The sequence below is a fragment of the Eurosta solidaginis genome, chromosome 4 (genome assembly GCF_040869045.1).
Source record: "Eurosta solidaginis isolate ZX-2024a chromosome 4, ASM4086904v1, whole genome shotgun sequence".
Lineage (NCBI taxonomy): Eukaryota > Metazoa > Arthropoda > Insecta > Diptera > Tephritidae > Eurosta > Eurosta solidaginis.
Genome location: NC_090322.1, coordinates 131738028 through 131758432, shown reverse-complemented (window position 1 = coordinate 131758432; position 20405 = coordinate 131738028). Strand labels below are relative to the sequence as shown.

Here is a 20405-nt window from a genome sequence, read left to right as displayed (position 1 = left end):
GAGATGCGCAGGAAAGGGGCAAATATTTTTGTAGGTCGAAGATAAAACTTCTTATGCCAGTAGTTCCTTTATCTACCCATTAGGAGTTACAAGCCAACTCCGCTGTTTCTTGGGGCACTGACCGCTCATTCTGCAATTATTGAACTAGATCTTGATTGTTGCCTTGATTAGGAACAACCTTTTTTGCTTCCAACTTATCTCCAATTTATAACATGTGTGACAAGTATCTAGTTTAATTTTCTTTGCTAAAAATGAACGTCCCGAGTTAAAAATATTTATGTAATAAATTCTGTACATTTAAAAACCTTCCAATATGAAAAACAAGCAGTGGCTTGGGATGAATATTTTCCGCAAAATAGTGCAAACATTTTCGAAAGCGATATCTCGGCGTGAAAGTATTTGCAGCATAGGCCACTTCTTGTGTAGTGCCTCTCATATCTTGGAAAGCTGTTAATGTGTTCTTTAATTTTGCTTATTTTATCTTTAGAGAGCATGTTTCATCCAGCTGGGGAGCCACGTCTATCAAGAAAACTTCAGTTTGGACTAAAGATTTTTTTTCGCAACGCTTTTAAAAAACTTTTTGGCATACTTCAATATTTGTTCTTCATTCACATTATACACAATGGTATGTTCACGTTGACGGGGCTTTTTAGCGTGGTAATATAATTTAGCCAATTTCTTGCTATCTATATTTATAATATTATAATAAAACTCGCTGGTTGTCTGGCTGGCACGAATTTTGTAATTGAAATTTAAGCAACTTCCCGATAAGCTATAAGCTTGAAACTTGGAATCTAGTTCAGAACCCGATGACAATGCAATAATAAGAAAAAAACTCCGATAGGTGGTGCATGGATCGAAATATTTCAAAAAATCGTATTTGTGGTCCAATTTAGTTCATATTTGGAACACATAATACATGCATGATTAGGTCGGATTTAGCTCATATTTGGAACAAATATTAAGCACATACAGTCCGGTAGAAGTGACATCAAAATATTTTGGAGTTTTAGGAGGGACAAGCATACGTGGCGCGGAGTCGATTAAAGTCTTTGGAAGGATTATGTATTGAGGACTTAAATTGTAACAAATTGTCAGGAAAGAGTCCTTGTAATAATCCTCGTGTTCCAATGGTACATGAACCAGATACGGATAGAGATTTAACATGCAAATGCAACAACAATGTGATTCATATGGTTCATATGGTTCATATGGTTCATATGGTTCACATTGTTGTTGCATTTGCATGTTAAATCTATATCCGTATCTGGTTCATGTACCATTGGCACACGAGGAATGAGTCACTAAATGAACTAAATAGAATGAGAAATAATAGGCAATTAAATAAAGACTAAAAACTTGAAAATAAAATAATTAAAAAAAGATGATAAAAAAAATTTAAAGACTACCTTTATATAAATGGACCAAAAAATAGAAGGCAATTTTTCCTTTAATACAGACATAATCTTGTTGAATTTTGACTAAAAAACTTTAACAATAGCTCTTGTAAAAGAATTTTGGGATATAAAACTATAAAGGGGGAGCGCAATCTTTCAATTTAAGGTAAACCATGTACTTGGGATTAACTAATTGATTATTTAAAATTTAAGCACGGCTCTACCTTTATAAGTTCAAGTCCCAAAATTCTTTTACAAGAGCTATTGTTAAAGTTTTTTAGTCAAAATTCAACAAGATTATGTCTGTATTAAAGGAAAAATTGCCTTCTATTTTTTGGTCCATTTATATAAAGGTAGTCTTTAAAATTTTTTTATCATCATTTTATTTTCACTTTTTTAGTGCTGCCTACAAAAAGGCTTTTGGAATTTTGGGTTCTGACTCGCGGCTGAAGTTTCAAGCCTCTAGCTCACCGGGAAGTTACTTAAAAATCGATTGCAAGATTCCCCTCGTTTTTCAAGGATTTGTAGTTATCTTGACTAGCGCGCCACCAAGCGGACATTTGCTTTCTATAAGTTGTATTGTCACTAGGCCTATAACTTAGTTCCAAGTTTCAAGTCTCTAGGTAACCGGTAAGTTAGTTAAAAATGGATTGAAAGATTCCCAAATCAAAACTAATTCTCTTAATATCTCGATCCATGCGCCACCTAGCGACATTTTTTTTTTTTTTTTTTAGTTTCAGGTCTGTAGCTCAGCGGAAAGTTACTTAAAAATCGATCGCAAGATTCCCCCCGTTTTTAAAGGATTTGCAGTTATCTTGACTAACGCGTCACCTAGCGGAACTTTGTTTTCTATAAGTTGTATTGTCACCAGGCCTCTAACTAAGTGCCAAGTTTCAAGTCTCTAGGTAACCGGGAAGTTAGTTAAATAGGGGTTGAAAAATTCCCAAATTAAAATTTGTTTTCTTACCATCTCGATCCGCGTGCGCCACCTAGCGAATTTTTTTGTTAATCAAATGTTGCATTGTTACCGAGTTCTGACCCACGGTCCAAGTTCCAAGTCTCTAGCTCACCGGCAAGTTACTCAAACATCGATTGCAAGATCCCCCTCGTTTTTAAGGTATTTGTAGTTATCTCAATTAGCACGCCACCTAGCGGAACTTTGTTTTCTATAAATTGTATTGTCACTAAGCCTCGAACTGTGTGCCAAGTTTGAAGTCTCTAGGTCACCGGGCAGTTAGTTAAAAATGGATTGAAAGATTCCCAAATCCAAATTAATTTTCTTAATATCTCGATCCATGCGCAACCTAGCGAAATTTTTTTATCAAATATTGCATTGTCACCGGGTTCTAACTCACGGCCCAAGTTTCAGGTCTCTAGCTCACAGGCAAGTTACTTAAAATTCGATCGCAAGATTCCCTGCTTTTTTGCAGGGATTTTCGATTATCTCGGTTCGCCTGCCACCTGGCGGTATTTTGTTTTCCACGAATTGTAGTGTCATCGACTCGCAAACTATGTGCTAAGTTACAAGATTTTAGGTAACCGGGTAGTTAGTTAAAAATAGATTGAAAAATACCCAAATCAAAATTAATTTTCTTAATATCTCGTCCCAAGTGCCACCTAGCGAAATTTTTTTGATAAAATATTGCATTGTCACCGGGTTCTGACTCACGGCTCAAGTTTCATATCTCCAGCTCACCGGGAAGTTACTAAAAAATCGATTGCAAGATCCACCTGGTTTTTCAAGGAATTGTAGTTACCTCACTTAACGCGCCACCTAGCGGAATTTTGTTTTATGTAAACTGTATTATCACCAAGCCTTCAACTGTGTGCCAAGTTTGAAGTCTCTAGGTCACCGGGCAGTTAGTTAAAAATGGATTGAAAGATTCCCAAATCCAAATTAATTTTCTTAATATCTCGATCCATGCGCAACCTAGCGAAATTTTTTTATCAAATATTGCATTGTCACCGGGTTCTAACTCACGGCCCAAGTTTCAAATATCTAGCTCACCGGGAAGTTACATAAAAATCGATCGCAAGATTCCCTGCGTTTTTCCAGGGATTTTCCATTATCTCGATTCGTCTGCCACCTGGCGGCATTTTGTTTTCCACGAATTATAGTGCCATCGACTCGCAAACTATGTGCTAAGTTTCAAATCTCTGGATCACCGAGAAGTTAGTTAAAAGTCGATCGCAAAATTTCCATTAAAAAATAAATTGTCTTTATATCTCGAACCGTGCACCTAGCGGATTTTTTTTTCACTAGCATTGTAATGTCTCCCAGATCTGAACTATGATCTAAGTATCAAGTGTCAAGCTCAACGGGAAGTTACCGAAAAAGACTTTTCCGTGGGTCAAAAATTCGTATGGAAATGAGGGGACAAACATGAAAGCGGCTTAATATAAAGGTAAAAGGGTAAAAAAAAAAAATTTAAGTTAAACGGTTGTATTGAAAAAAATACTTACATGAAGTAATAATAATACTAAAAACTAGAAAATAATTAGGTAGGTCCTAGGTACTAGTCATCACACTCTTCATCAATCTAGGGCGTCGATCAGACAATTAAATAAAAGCGATGGACGCGTCAAATTTCTATTGATAGTCATAAATAAGGCCAACTGAACCTTAATTAGGTTATGCTACGCCTCACATTTTCAGAAATTTCACGCGCCCAACGCTTTTATTTAATTGTCTGATCAACGGCCTAGATTGATGAGGACTGTGATGACTAGTACCTAGGGCCTATCTAATTATTTTCTAGCTTTTAGTATTATTATTACTTCATGTAAGTATTGTTTTCAATAAAACCGTTTAACTTAAAATTTTTTTTAAAATTATTTTATTATCCTCTTTGCATTAGCCATAAGAACAAGTAGTAGTAAGCGTCGTGAGCATAAATTTCTCTTTAAAATTTGCTAACGCATTTTCATAATATGGACAGTTGTCGCCGTTGAAACGACCAGTGATATCAGTTCTTTTATTAGAAAAAACAGTATGATTCAGAATCTATCATTTTTACAGAATATTAATAGCTCGAGTTCAACAGTTTCTTTCCTGCTGAAATTACTATATATAGGTACAAGTTTGCTCTCTTGACAAAAAACTCCGTTGAATTAACCGTAATGCGATGAATTTGACTAAATTACTGCTAATTACTGCTTCGAAATAAATGACGGGATTATGAGGGCCGTAAATACCATTGATTTCACCTGTATGGTTTTTTGCGTCATGGCATGTATAAAGAAATGAAAGAAAATGTATATTTTAAACTAAAACAAGTAAGGACGGGACTGTCTTCGGCTGTGCCGAAAACTTCATATCTTTCATGAATGGGGCTGAACAATAACACGGGTCAACACAAAATTTGACTTTGACTTCGAAGCATTAAATTTTAATTCTTTAAGTCGTAATTTGACGAAAAAAAAATATATGGCATATAAAAGTTTGTTTTCCTATTTAGGAAACCTCTTGAACGATATTTTTCAAAATCTGTGGTTTTAATTTTTACTAGAAAATGAAACAATTCAAATAAATATTTTTATTAAGTTTTAATATCGAAATAACTTACAAAAAAGTGGAAAATGATTTAAAAGTGTACACTTTTACTTTTATGGTCATAGGTACTATCCCTCAATAAACCCCAAATATAGTCTCCTATCATGTTTTCATTATATTGACCTTGGTAACGTTGTTCGAAGCTCATAACGTCCTGATGAAAACGTTCTCCTTGTTCTTCTGAATATGCTCCCATGTTGTTTTTGTATTTATCTAAATGAGCGTGCAGCATATCGTCACTGCGCTCACAAAACCAGTTATGTGTTTTTCAGTAACTTTTCAGGAGATCAAGAAAACTTATTTCTGGTGTCCATTTGCAATATTTTATGGAAAGTATGTTATTGATGTGTGAATGAAAAAATCATGTTTTTTAACCCATTACAACGTGATATATATTTGCGCCGTTTTATAGCACATAGCTGCTTTCAAACATGATTCAAATTTGCTTTTGGCGGTAGGGAAATGCATGAACTTTTTGCCGTTATTCCTCGTAATGCTTACGGAGATTACCCCTTAAGCCCCTGGGAGGTGTAGCTTCATCAATCAGATGTCTGTTGGGATGCCCAGGTTTCTGGGTATTCAACAGAAACTGTTTGTTTAGCATTTCATTTCTATCCCTAATGGGGAGTACTCTCGCCTCATTGTGTACGTGGTGTTCTGGGGACATAAGAAGACCGCCCGTAGCGGTTCTGAGGGCAGTATTTTGGCAGGCCTGTATTTTCTTCCAGTGAGTAACCTTTAGGCTTGGCGACCATATCGGAGACGCGTAGCCCAAGTGCTGCCGGAAAGAGATTTGAGGATTTTATTACGGCTCTGGATTCCTGTTGCATGCTCTTCAAAATGTAGATCCTGAACTAACGCCACAACCAAGATTTTAGGGTGTAAGGCAGTCAGCATTTCCGCTCTCGCAATCTATTCCGTGGACTTTATATCCAGAGCAGGTCTGCAGAGCAAATCTTGCTGTGTGTTTGATCTCTTGGATCGCTGCAATGTGGATGTTATGCCGCTTCATTAAATCAGCTATCTCCGTGATCTTCCCAGTTAACCCATTACAGTTTAACTGCAGAATTCTGAAGTGCCACGGGGGAGACGTCGTCACTCTGCGGGTAAGTGATAGGTGACTACGTCTGAGTTTAGGGAGGCCAAGGACGCAATTGCTGTTGTGGCCCTGGTACTGGATGTCCCTGGGTAAGCATTTGGGCACCCGTTGTAGTTGGGTTTGCGGTCTGGCAGCATGGCGCGATGAAACCCTTCGGGTGTTGCTGTCGCTGAGACCAGAACATCTAGGAAAGTGGCACCGTCCAGGGCTGGAGCCGCATTGGCCAGATATCGCAAACATATATATTCTGTGCTGGCAAATGGTGGTAGGGGCTAAGAGTCCTGACCTACTGGAATCCTAGTGTCGGGCAGAGGGTGAGAAGAAAACGGGGCGGTGGCTGATGCTCGGCATTGTTACCGAATCTATTACGGAGATTGTAGTTATGAGTAGGAGCGGCCGTATGAGCTGGTGGCTCCGTGGGGCGTGAGAAATAGTGGGTACTTGTTGTGGCTTACTGAGCAGTGGGGCTGCTAGAAGGGAGTGGGGGCGCTAAGGCGCAGACTACGGGACGCTCTTGGGTTTGAACAGCAAGGAGCCACAAAAGATTTATAAAAGATACGAGGACGTCGGATTTTGGGGTCTAACCCAATCCTGTCCGATGCAACCATCCCTTGCACGTAACACACTGACAAGAGTGTGACCGTCCTAAAAAGATTATTTTCCGGCAAACGCAGCAAAACCATTTCTCTGGACCGGGGTCAGGTACAGGTCCCGGATTGGGTTCGATGCCCTCCAGGAGCAGGAGAATGTGCGCAGTCCCGCTGCAAGGATCTGTTGGGAGGATAAAAATTTGTGGGAGGGACGCAACAAATTATATGGGGTTACAGTGAAATGACAGCCCTTGGTCGGGAAAAATCCTGAGTCGCTCCATTTTATAAAACCGGCTGCCTTGGGAAGCAAGATGGATTGTAATTATTTTTACATTGAAACAAAACATTGAAACAAAACAAAACATTTTCGCTAGTGATTAAAAAAAATTGTAAGCAAGTAAATAACCGTTTTTCAGAGTACTTCCAGTATTGCGAACACATAGCTGTTTTCGATCATATGTACTTTTAATGCCATCCTGCAGCCTATCGCCTTCTAATTTTTTAGCATATTTTCAACTAGCTTTTAGCAGTTTTCAGCTTTGTTATTTCCTAAAAAAAACAGTAACGACTGCTTTGAAACAGTTCCAACTCGCTTTTTGAGTACGATTCAGCAATGTTGGAAATTTTTCATCGGCGAAAATCTGTCTGATTAATGGACTAACAAAAACACCAGCTTTAATTTTTGCTTCCGATAACGTTGGAAAAATCAAGTACTCAAATGCTTCTGAAGTTTGATCCACTTTTTCGACAAATTGTTTCATCAATCCTAACTTAATATGCAGAGGCGGCATTAACACTTTTTCCGCTTCAATAATTGCTTCAAATTTTATGTTTTCTTTCCCGACACAAAGTTCTGTTCTTACAAGCTACGACCGTTGAGTATAATGCTTAGAATCCGCTCTACTGTCACATAAGCACAAATAACACGGATACTTTGCATATCCGCTTTGAAGTCCCATCAAAAATGGCACCATTTTAAAATCTCCACTCAGCTTCCAGATGAACTCGCGATATTTTACAGATTCAAGGAAAATTTTGACACTTTTATAGTTTTTTTTAAGATGTACTGAGTGAGCAATTGGAAGAGATCGAAATTTATTTCCGTTGTGTAATAAAACAGCTTTTATGCTTTTTGTTGAGCTGTCAATGAATAAGCGCCATTCTATGGCAACACAAGGTATGCCAATTTCTTCGAACATACGTTTTATGACATTACAAAACCAAAGTCCATTTTCTTTTGTGAAAAATGTTGAGAATGTTTCATGCCTAGTTCGCTGATCCGTGATATTAACATTAGCAAGCAAATTCCACTGTTTTACGCGAGAGCCTAAAAGCTCTGCTTTACTTTTTGGTGAATTTAAACCTCTAATCAAATCATTAAAATCGTCAGTAGTGATTAAATGATTCTTTGGTTGTTCTGGTGTCGGTAAAAACTCCTTCTCGGCATTGAGATGAGCCACTTCTCTGCGATAATTTTTTCGGTAGCTCTGGTACTGGTCGTGTGCCACTGGAGCAGAAGAAGATTCAAGATCAGGATATTCGATAGGTTTTGCATTTTTACCTCTACGTCTTTTACTCGGAGTCACAATGCAAAAGTAGCAGTCTTTAACGTGGTCTTTTGGTTCTCGACAGATTCTTGGTATTGCAAATTTCATAGATCTTTCCTCACCTCGAAAATATAGAAAGAGAAATCAATATGTCTACTTTATTTAACTTACTATTTAAATAAAATTTGCTTACCTTCCAAACATATTTTGCAATAAATACAAGCAACATGTGGAGCCCATGCCTGTCTTGATTCCAAACAGGACAGCCAAAATATGCTTCGTAGGCTTCAAATATAATGAGAGATGTATTTAATTCATATTGTTACGAATATTAGCAAAACTAAGGAGTGCTGCCATCTCCAGGCCGATGCTAAGCAGTGACGTGAATTCACATCAATAATTCAATCATTATGTATCTACATAAACGAATCAATAATTGCGTCTACATATATGTACACATTCCGACGAGCAACATTTACATATATACAAGGCAGCGAGATATGAGATGTCACACACAGATGAATTTACTTATACGCTTATGTGTGTGCGGGAGACTGTAAACTACAAACTCACATACATATGTACATCTGAGAAGCGCTAAAAAGTAGACAATTGTAAACAAGTAGAAACTATATGAGAACTATACACACACGAATATAGTTGGTAAGTTGTGGAAATGGAAGAGCCTAGAAGTATGCAGCGTAAACTATAAAAGCGGGGCAGGCGAGTAAGAAGTAATTCAGTTTGATTTGAGCTATCAATCAGTTTGATTAAGCACGCGATCTGGCGGCCAATAGTAAAGTTTCATTTGAGTTATCAATCAGTTTGGTTATTAAGCCAGCGAGTAGCAAAGTATAAGTGTTATTGTGAAGTACTTAAAAAAAGCCATTTTTCCATCATTCAATATTGGAGTTATTTATTCAACAGTTTAGTGATTCGAACTTAGCAGAGGATTGCAAATAAGAGGATTTGCGGCAGATTCGTTACAATTGGTGTCAGAAGAGGAATTGTTGAATAAATTCCGAAGATTGGGAATTCAACTTGGACATGGCAAAGTTCAGTGAATTGAAGATCCAGCAACTGAAAAAGGAGTTGGAGAACCGTGGATTAAATACAACCGGCAATAAGATCGAACTTCAGGCACGGCTACGAGAAGCAATGGAAGCAGAAGGAATTGATGTGGAAGAGCATGTCTTTCATCTTGAAGGCGAGGAGACAACAAAAATTGAAGAGAAGAACGAAACATCGCAGACGGTTACCAGTACAGACTTGAACATGATTTTAGCTGCAATATCTGCTCAAACATCGACAGTGTCATCTCAACTGGCAGAACAGCAGACATATATGGATTCGCAGGAGAACCGTATAACATCCAAGATGGAAGAACAGAAGACATATATGGCATCACAACTAGAATCGCAGGAGACACTTTTAACATCCAAGATGGAAGCACAAGAGGCACGTATAACAGAAATGTCATCACAAATCTCCACAAATATGTCATCACAGCTGGAAGAACAAAAGACATATATGGCAACCCAACTGAAAGAACAAGAGACACGCATAACAGTACAACTAGAAGCACAAGAGGCGCGTATATCATCAAAACTCGAAGCGCGCATGGACGAAAAAATAATGCAGTTTGAAGAAAAATTCGAGGCAGAGTTGGATGCGTTGAGAGGTCGTATACAGGAATTAAAAACTCCATCTTTTGACGGTTCTGTTCCTTTCCAGGTCTTCAAGCTACAGTTCGAGAAGACCGCAGCAGTGAACAACTGGAATGTGGAAGATAAAGTTGCTGCATTGTTCATGGCGTTGAAAGGGCCTGCAGCTGAGATTTAACAAACCATTCCAGAGGGCGAACGGAACTGTTATGAAGCATTGATGGACGCTCTAGAGAGACGATACGGAATTGAGCATAGGAGACAGATATACCAAATGGAGTTGCTGAACCGCTTCCAGAGGCCTGGTGAAACATTGCAAGAGTTTGCATCGGATATTGAAAGGCTAGCACATTTAGCGAATGCGGACGCACTCGTGCAATACACTGAAAGGGTGTAAAGATTCAAAGCTTTATAAATGGCATACGGGATGTCGAAACAAAGCGAGCTACATACGCAAACCCAAAGCCAACATTCGCAGAGACGGTATCACATGCTCTGATTCAGGAAACAGCGTCGCTTCTGTGTAAGCCAGTTTTCAAAGCACGCCGTGTGGAAGTAGACAGGCCAGAGTGGGTAGACGCAATATTGGAGGCACTGAAAGGATCGCAAAAGCGAAGTGAAAAAGTTATCAAATGCTTCAAATGCGAGAAGTCCGGTCACATAGCATGTCATTGCGATCTTGGTCTTAATAGTTCCAACAATGTGGGTGGCCGTAATCGCAAAACTGGAGGAGATGAGAAAGAGCGAGTAAGAGGTAGAGAGCTAGATCCAGCTATTGAATGCCCTGTGATATCTGTGTCGCAAATTGGTAGAAAATCGAGCAGTATTACCGTCAGAGGGAATGTGGATGGCAAAGAACGAGTACTGACTGTAGATACGGGCGCATCTCATTCCTTGATCCGATCTGACTTGGTCAACAGGAGAGTAAAACCGTTACCTGGAGCAAAGTTGCGTACGGTCCCTGGCGAGTATAACCAAGTTCAAGGCGAATGGGTATGTGAGGTATTAATTGGAAAAGTCATGGTTCTACACAAATTCGTTGTGGCGGAGATCGTTGATGAAGTCATATTGGGAGTGGACTTCTTGGTTGACCATGACGTCAGGATCGATATGCGGAGAAAAATTATGCGCTATAAGAACCAGGACATACCACTTAACTTTAGTTTGGAAAAAGGGTTCAGCAGTAATCGGGTACTGGTGGAAAAGACTCGACAAAGACCACGAAAGTCGAAGGCAAAGATTGATAGATCGAATGGGCCAAATAAATCAAAATCAAAAGTACCTGCGAGAGAAACACTGGCATTGACAAAATCTAAAAGACGCAGGAAAACAAAGCAACGAATTTCCGAGAAAGAATGCGAGGGTAGTTTCAAGCCGGAGCGCACTATTGTTGTGAAATGTGGGAACGATACCGATTATGCAAAGCAAATCCGTCCAGCGCAAGCTCTATGAAGTGGTTCATTGACCAAACAACAGAGTGTGAAGGAACGGCCCAGGGTAACGAGCAGTAAGATGAAACACTGGCATGACAAGAACTTTAATTCGGAAGGTTTCTTGGCGGGAGATTTGGTACTGTTAAACAACCCTCACCGGCGGAAAGGTGTTCCAGCCAAATTACGGTGCAGTTGGGAAGGCCCGTACAAAGTTGTGAAGAAGATCAGTGATACCATCTACCGCATACAAACCACTGGGAAACCACGGATTAGAAGGGTGGTACATTTGGAGATGCTAGCGGCGTTTAGATTGGGAGATTTGTCTGATCGGGACGATCAGATTTAGGTGGAGGGCAGTGTTACGAATATTAGCAAAACTAACGAGTGCTGCCATCTCCAGGCCGATGCTAAGCAGTGACGTGAATTCACATCAATAATTCAATCATTATGTATCTACATAAACGAATCAATAATTGCGTCTACACATATATACACATTCCGACGAGCAACATTTACATACAAGGCAGCGAGAGATGAGATGTCACACACAGATGAATTTACTTATACGCTTATGTGTGTGCGGGAGACTGTAAACTACAAACTCACATATGTACATCTGAGAAGCGCTAAAAAGTAGACAATTGTAAACAAGTAGAAACTATATGAGAACTATACACACACGAATATAGTTGGTAAGTTCTGGAAATGGAAGAGCCTAGAAGTATGCAGCGTAAACTATAAAAGCGGGGCAGGCGAGTAAGAAGTAATTCAGTTTGAGTTGAGCTATCAATCAGTTTGATTAAGCACGCGATCTGGCGGCCAATAGTAAAGTTTCATTTGAGTTATCAATCAGTTTGGTTATTAAGCCAGCGAGTAGCAAAGTATTAGTGTTATTGTGAAGTACTTAATAAAGGCCATTTTTCCATCATTCAATATTGGAGTTATTTATTCAACAGTTTAGTGATTCGAACTTAGCAGAGGATTGCAAATAAGAGGACTTGCGGCAGATTCGTTACAATATTTTATATCTCGAACTTCAGTAAAAAGCATCAGCTTCATATTTACACTTTTGCAACGACATTTTAGGTTATTCTAGATTTGTACAAAACACCTGATCGTTGTTTATCACTCACTGAGTATTGTTACTATAACTATTACGAAAGCAAACTTTATACGGAAAAAAGGTATTTTCTTTTCGTTTTTGTTTATAATAAAACAGAAAATCGTGAAATAAACTGTAGGACAAGGAACACGTTTTTTTTGTAGAGTGGTGTAATCTTATCCCAGGGGGCAGAAATGATAGTTTATAACTATATATATACCACCGATCTATACAATTTTTTCAGATAACAATGAATGCTATATACGTAAGCAGGGGTTCAAACCCCTCCCATGGGCTTACAACGACTGAATTTTTTTCATAAAAAGTGGTAGATGGAAGAGTGCATTTGTTGACTTATAGCCAATAAATATGGTAAATGTTTCTCTTTACTCCCGTTTCTATTATTTTTATCGCAAAACTAGTCTTGACAATAATGGATGCTATATGCTATATATACCACCGATCTCATCCATTTTTCCAGACAATAATATGTGCAATATACAAAAGCATTTGGCGAAGTCTGAAGTTTCAATCTGATAAATTGAGGAAGATATGACAAAAATCCTCTTTTCTGCAAAATCGGTTATATGGGGGATATGCTATAGTGGTCCGATCGGCCGGTTCCGACAAATGTCTAATCGGACACCTAAATATACCCGCTCACCAAATTTTATCAAGATATCTCAAAAATTGCGGGACTAATTTGCATATAAACAGACAGACGGGCATGGCTAAATCAACTCAGCTCTTCATTCTGATAATTTCGGTATATTTAATGGTGGGGGTCTGTCTACTTCCCTTTGAGCACTTCCAATTTTGAGATTCGTGACGAAGTTAATATACCATTGCATTTTCATGAAAGGTATAAAAAGTTCAAGTTTGGCCTACGAAGGCAGTATAAACTACTTTCTTATGCATTCTTAAGAAAGCACACCACAATATCAATTCAAACTTACCTGAAAACGATTCGAGCATTCATTACAACCGAAAAAGAATTGCACATAACCATGGATGGCTGTTAAAACTTCTAATGGATCAGGACTCTTATTTAAACGTTGCGACTGTATTGTTAAATAATGGAAGAGCATCCATAGTGAACATGTATACCCGCGTTTATTTGGCTCTAAGCTGACACAACCAACAAATTTATTTGATGAGAACATCGGAGTAGGTGTTCTTTTTATTAAATTTTGTAGCTTTCTTTTAATATTTGCACCACATAATTTATAATTTGCATTCAAAACAAATTCATTAAGGCTACTAATGACTAGATCACCTTTTTTATCAAGTGGATGATAGTTTTCCAACACCTGTAGCATACTCTTCAACGCTGACAATTGGTCACCTTGTATTATATCTGCTTTTGGTATTTCATTGAAGAGCATTTCATGTATAGCCATTTCAAGATCAGCCTGAAATGAGAACAAAATACTAATTATAAACACTTGTTTGAATAATAATTACTCTTTTAGAAAAAAATCGGCTACATAAATATTAACATTATGAAATATGTACATAACTACGTATGTATAGTCAAATTGTAAAGTTATCATATTTTGTTAATATAAAACGATGTTTAGGTAATGAATTCTTAGAAATTAAGTTAACACTAACTAAACCAAACAAACATTTTTAAATTTCTTGAAAACTGTCCTATCGACGTCAAGTGAAATTTACTAGGACCTTGGGATAAGAAGCTGGAAACTTGCACGCGTCTTTGTTTTGATGTTCTGTTATGGCATTAAAAGTCACAATAAATTCCATGTGGGCGCCTTGAGATATTCAAATGCACAAAATGTAGTTTTTCGCAATTAGCTTCCCCTTTGTCATGCTTCCGATTTTCTCTAAGTATGAAATTCTCCCCAAGTCCAGTCTGAAGTAGTTTTTCATGGTGGTCCAGGGATAGTGAAAATTTAAAAAATCTTCCGAATTTGGAAGTTAGTACATAAAGATGATGGCATCTTTTGTCGTACAACAACCTCCCATTACCAATCAAGTATGTATATAAGTGGATTATAAAACAAGCAAAGGTGTCTAAGTTCTGGTGTACCCGAACATTATATACTCAGCATGGGCTTCAATTGTACATTTCATTTCAGATAAATTACTTTTCTACATAACACGTGGCACCGTCCGTTTAAAAAAAATGTCTCCCCATTTTCTCTTACAGTAAAACCTGACAAGTGAAATATCATTGATTCAAAACTATTTCTTGTTAAGTTATAGCTTATTATTCTAGTCTACGACCCTTTTAAACTTGTTTTATATCTAATTTTCCGTGGTCTTTAACCGATCCCGTCCATTTTTACTAGAAATATTTTCTGCTGTAAGGAAAATGTGTGTACACAAATTCATTACGATGTGTTAATTTTTCTTCGAGTTATGGCTCCCGAAACATAGAAAATTGCTTAGTCATCAAAGGGGCGGTGCCACACCCATTTTCAAAAAGTTTAGTGTTTTCCAATTTAGTGTTATAATTCAATTTAGAAAGTAAAATTCTGTTGACACAATCCTCTTTTTCGCTAGGATATAGCTTATTATTTTCGTCTACGACCCTTTTAAAAATCTTTTATATAAAAGTGGGTGTGGTCCTTAAACTATTTCGTTAATTTTTATTCAAAGCATTCCTTATAGTAAAGGCAACCGCTCTGTCGAATTTTGTTACGATAGGTTTAACGGTTTTTGATTAATAATATTTGTAAAATTAATTTCATCACAAGTGGGCGGTGCCACGCCATTTTAAACAAATTTTCCAAATTTTTATCAAAAGTCTCAATATCAGTCCACATGTCAAATTTCAACATTCTAGGTGTATTTTTTACTAAATTATCAGGTTTTTTGTGTTTTCCAAAATTTTATATATATAAAAAGTGGGCGTGGTTATCATCCGATTTCAGTCATTTTCAATACCAATCTATTCTCGGTCCGGATAAGCGTACCAAATATGGTGAAGATATCTCAATATTTACTCAAGTTATCGTGCTAACGGACGGACGGACGGACAGACATGGCTCAATCAAATTTTTGTTCGATACTGATGATTTTGATATATGGATGTCTATATCTATTTCGATTCCTCTACACCTGTACAACCAACCGTTATCCAATCAAAGCTGAGTATAAACAAGTAAGGAAGGCTAAGTTCGGGTGTAACCGAACATTACATACTCAGTTGAGAGCTATGGAGACAAAATAAGGAAAATCACCATGTAGGAAAATGAACCTAGGGTAACCCTGGAATGTGGTTGTATGACATGTGTATCAATTGGAAGGTATTAAAGAGTATTTTAAGAGAGAGTAGGCCATAGTTCTATGGATGGACGCCTTTTAGGGATATCGCCATAAAGGTGGACCAGGGCTGACTCTAGAATTTGTTTGTACGATATGGGTATCAAATGAAAGATGTTACTGAGCATTTTAAGAGGGAGTGGGCCTTAGGTCTATCGGTGGACGCCTTTTCGAGATATCGCCATTAAGGTGACCAGGGGTGACTCTAGAATGTGGTTGTACGATATGGGTATCAAATGAAAGGTGGTAATGAGTATTTTAAAAAGGAATGGGCTTTAGTTCTATAGGTGAACGCCTTTTCGAGAAATCGCCATAAAGGTGGACCAGGGGTGACTCTAGAATATGTTTGTATGATATGGGTATCAAATGAAAGCTGTTAATGAGTATTTTGAAAAGGAGTGATCCTTAGTTCCATAGGTGGACGCCGTTTCGAGATATCGCCATAAAGGTGGACCAGGGGTGTCTCTAGAATGTGTTTGTACGATATGGGAATCAAATGAAAGGTGTTACTGAGCATTTTGAGAGGGAGTGGGCATTAGGTCTATAGGTGGACGCCTTTTCGAGATATCGCCATTAGAGTGGGCCAGGGGTGACTCTAGAATGTTTGTACGATATTGGTATCAAACGAAAAGTGTTACTGAACATTTTAAGAGGGAGTGGGCATTAGGTCTATAGGTGGACACCTTTTCGAAATGTCGCCATTAGGGTGGGCCAGGGGTGACTCTAGAATATTTTTGTATGATATGGGTATCAAATGAAAGATGGTAATGAGTATTTTAAAAGGGAGTAATCCTTAGTTCTATAGGTGGACGCCTTTTCGAGATATCGCCATAAAGGTGGGCCAAGGGTGACTCTAGAATGTTTGTACGATATGGGTATCAAACGAAAGGTGTTACTGAGCATTTTAAGAGGGAGTGGGCATGAGGTCTATAGGTGAACGCCTTTTCGAGATATCGTCATTAGGGTGGGCCAGGGGTGACTCTAGAATGTGTTTGTACGATATGGGTATCAAACGAAAGGTGTTACTGAGCATTTTAAGAGGGAGTGGGCATTAGGTCTATAGGTGGACGCCTTTTCGAGATATCGCCATTAGGGTGGGCCAGGGGTGACTCTAGAATGTTTGTACGATATGGGTATCAAACGAAAGGTGTTACTGAGCATTTTAAGAGGGAGTGGGCATTAGGTCTATAGGTGGACGCCTTTTCGAGATATCGCCATTAGGGTGGGCCAGGGTGACTCTAGAATGTGTTTGTACGATGTGGGTATCAAATGAAAGGTGGTAATGAGTATTTTAAAAGGGAGTAATCCTTAGTTCTATAGGTGAACGTCTTTTCGAGATATTGCCATAAAGGTGGACCAAGGGTGACTAGAATGTTTGTACGATATGGGTATCAAACGAAAGGTGTTACTGAGCATTTTAAAAGTGAGTGGGCATTAGGTCTATAGGTGGACGCCTTTTCGAGATATCGCCATTAGGGTGGGCCAGGGGTGACTCTAGAATGTTTGTACGATATGGGTATCAAACGAAAGGTATTACTGAGCATTTTAAGAGGGAGTGGGAATTAGGTATATAGGTGGACGCCTTTTCGAGATATCGCCATTAGGGTGGGCCAGGTGTATATGTGAAGGCGTTCTCGCGATATCGACCAAAATGTGGACCAGGTGATCCAGAAAATCATCTGTCGGGTACTGCTAATTTATTTATATATGCAATACCACTAACAGTATTCCTGCCAAGATTCCAAGGGCTGTTGATTTCGCCTTGTAAAATTTTTTCATATTCTTCTACTTAATATGGTACGTGTCACACCCATTTTACAAAGTTTTTTCCAAAGTTATATTTTGCGTCAATAAACAAATCCAGTTACCATGTTTCATCCCTTTTTTCGTATTTGGTATAGAATTATGGCATTTTTTTCATTTTTCGTAATTTTCGATATCGATAAAGTGGGCGTGGTTATGGTCGGATTTCGGCCATTTTTTATACCAAGGTAAAGTGAGTTCAGATAAGTACGTGGGCTAAGTTTAGTAAAGATATATCGGTTTTTGCTCAAGTTATTGTGTTAACGGCCGAGCGGAAGGACAGACGGTGGACTGTGTATAAAAACTGGGCGTGGCTTCCACCGGTTTCGCCCATTTTCACAGAGAACAGTTTCCGTCGTAGAATCTATGCCTCTGCCAAATTTGAGAAGGATTGATAAATTTTTGTTCGACTTATGGCATTAAAAGTATTCTAGACAAACTAAATGAAAATGGGCCGAGCCACGCCCCTGTTGAAATTTTGTTTTATTTTTGTATTTTGTTGCATCATGTCATTACTGGAGTTGAATTTTGACTTAATTTACTTATATACAGTAAAGATATTAAATTTTTTGTTAAAATTTGAATTTAAAAAAAAATTTTTTTAAAAAGTGGGCGTGTTCTTCATCCAATTTTGCTAATTTTTATTTAGCACATATATAGTAACAGTAGTAACGTTCCTGCCAAATTTCATCATGATATCTTCAACGACTGCCAAATTACAGCTTGCAAAACCTTTAAATTACCTTCTTGTAAAAGTGGGCGGTGCCACGCCCATTGTCCAAAATCTTACTAATTTTCTATTCTGCGTCATAGCGTCAACCCATCTACCAAGTTTCATCACTTTAACCGCCTTTGGCAATGAATTATCGCATTTTTTCGGTTTTTCGAAATTTTCTATATCGAAAAAGTGGGCGTGGTTATAGTCCGATATCGTTCATTTTAAATAGCGATCTGAGATGAGTGCCCAGGAATCTACATACCAAATTTCATCAAGATACCTCAAAATTTACTCAAGTTATCGTGTTAACGGACGGACGGACGGACATGGCTCAATCAAATTTTTTTTCGATACTGATGATTTGGATATATGGAAGTCTATATCTATCTCGATTCCTTTATACCTGTACAACCAACCGTTATCCAATCAAAATTAATATACTCTGTGAGCTCTGCTCAACTGAGTATAAAAAAATATGCCTAAATGTACATTTAAGTTTCATTCAACAGATAAATAACAAGACGAGTTAAAGAAAAATAAAATAGAAGAAGTATAGAGAAAGGTAAATATGTATGTACATTTGTAGTTACAAATTATTTTAGGTAGCCAATTTAAGTTTCGTGATTAGAAAAACAGCTGTAAAGAATACGGCTATAGTTGTTTTGGTGCAGGGAGTTTCTCACAGCAGCTGGGATTGAGTTCCAGAGACGTGTGGTTTTGACAAAGAACAACGTAGTAGAGGGGGCATAATTGAAAGCAGGTACGGATAGAGCGCATGAACGGGGAGGCCTATAAGAATCTGATGAAATTTGAAAAACTCATAAAATCTGGCAATGATTTGAATGGGATATATATTACTACCAAGTATCCGGCTTACTTCGTTACGCTGCAAAAAGTAAATCTATTGAGTTTTTGCTATTTGGGTATAGTTTAAAAGAAGAGATACACATATATGTCATGTATTTTTTCTGCTACGAAGGTAATAGTGTAATACCCTCGTTGCATGAAATGCAAACACTTTTAAATTCGTTAGCGTTATTTTTTTTTTTTTTTATAAACGATTTATTAATAAACAACTTTGAAAGAAAACGCAAAAAGATAACAATTCAAATAACATTAGGTACTTAATTAAATCGACTGCTGAGTCTAATATCACTTTATTTCAAAACGCTTTTTAAAAACGCCCCACCTCAAAACTTTGTTCAAAAAGACCCTCCATCAGAATTTTTTTTCGAAAACCCCATATCTCAGAATTTGATTGAAGAACGCCCCATTTCAGAATTTATCTCAGTTCAAAATGTATTGAATTTATACCGAGATGAAATAAATTTTGAAATAGGGTGTTCTTCAATCAAATTTTACACTTCGTCCTTATTATCTTGAACGGAAAATGTCGCTGCGTCGCTACTTTTGTTGACATACTTAAAAATATATTTTATTGCTTGCATATATGTGAGCGGTGAAACATCTGGAATGAACGGGGCAATATGGAAAGATCCATCGGTTGTCGACATTATACCCATTAGAAAGTACGTGGGTATAGCCACGGTCCGCTGTGGACCTTCGTCTATATTTTGGATATCCATCTTCCCCGGTCTGCGTATGCTGTAGAAGCTCACGTGGGTATCGTTTTGAGCATCGCCCATTCAACATGCAGGGCGATGATAAATTATCAACTCCACGTGGGCCGAGGATCATATTTTTAGTAATTATATCATACAACATCGCATCTTCGTCTTTATTTGGAATTTCCGCTGATATAATGCGACCCATGTCATCGGGAAGAATTTCATTTATTAGCCAAATTAAAATATGCGCGTGAGGTAAATCTCGCTTTTGCCGTTCAACAGTAAACATATGGCATCTAACTTTTCCAAAAATATCTTGTTTTGTAATTAAACTCATGAGTTAGTGTAGTTTGATGTGGAACACTCTTGACACAATTTCAGTTGGTCGCTGATTAAGAAGCAATTCGTTTTTGATTTCACTCCACTATGGATTCCATGTGAATGTTATAAATAAGTCAGGCCTTCCATAATGACTGACATATAAGAGGGCGTCTTGTGTACGTTCATGCAAATGTCGAGGTGATCCAGTAAATGCAGACGGCAAAATTACTAACTGACCAATATTTTCAGGACTGCAATCTTCGTTAACAGCATCCCTTACACGTATATAATTATCTGCACGCAACGGCTTTTGGTGGGCTCT

The 20405-nt window shown here is 37.9% G+C and overlaps 1 protein-coding gene across 9 annotated transcripts in view; it reads right to left on the bottom strand.

Annotated features, from left to right (window-relative positions):
• Positions 1–20405, bottom strand: part of LOC137250349 (sulfhydryl oxidase 1-like) — a 189737-nt gene that overhangs the window by 7052 nt on the left and 162280 nt on the right. For all 9 annotated transcript variants that reach the window (XM_067782977.1, XM_067782979.1, XM_067782978.1 and 6 more), the window contains one exon: positions 13342–13797. In XM_067782977.1, the coding sequence (XP_067639078.1) occupies positions 13342–13785 (444 nt within the window). In that variant the 5' untranslated portion in view covers positions 13786–13797. The remainder of the gene's footprint in view (positions 1–13341; positions 13798–20405) is intronic.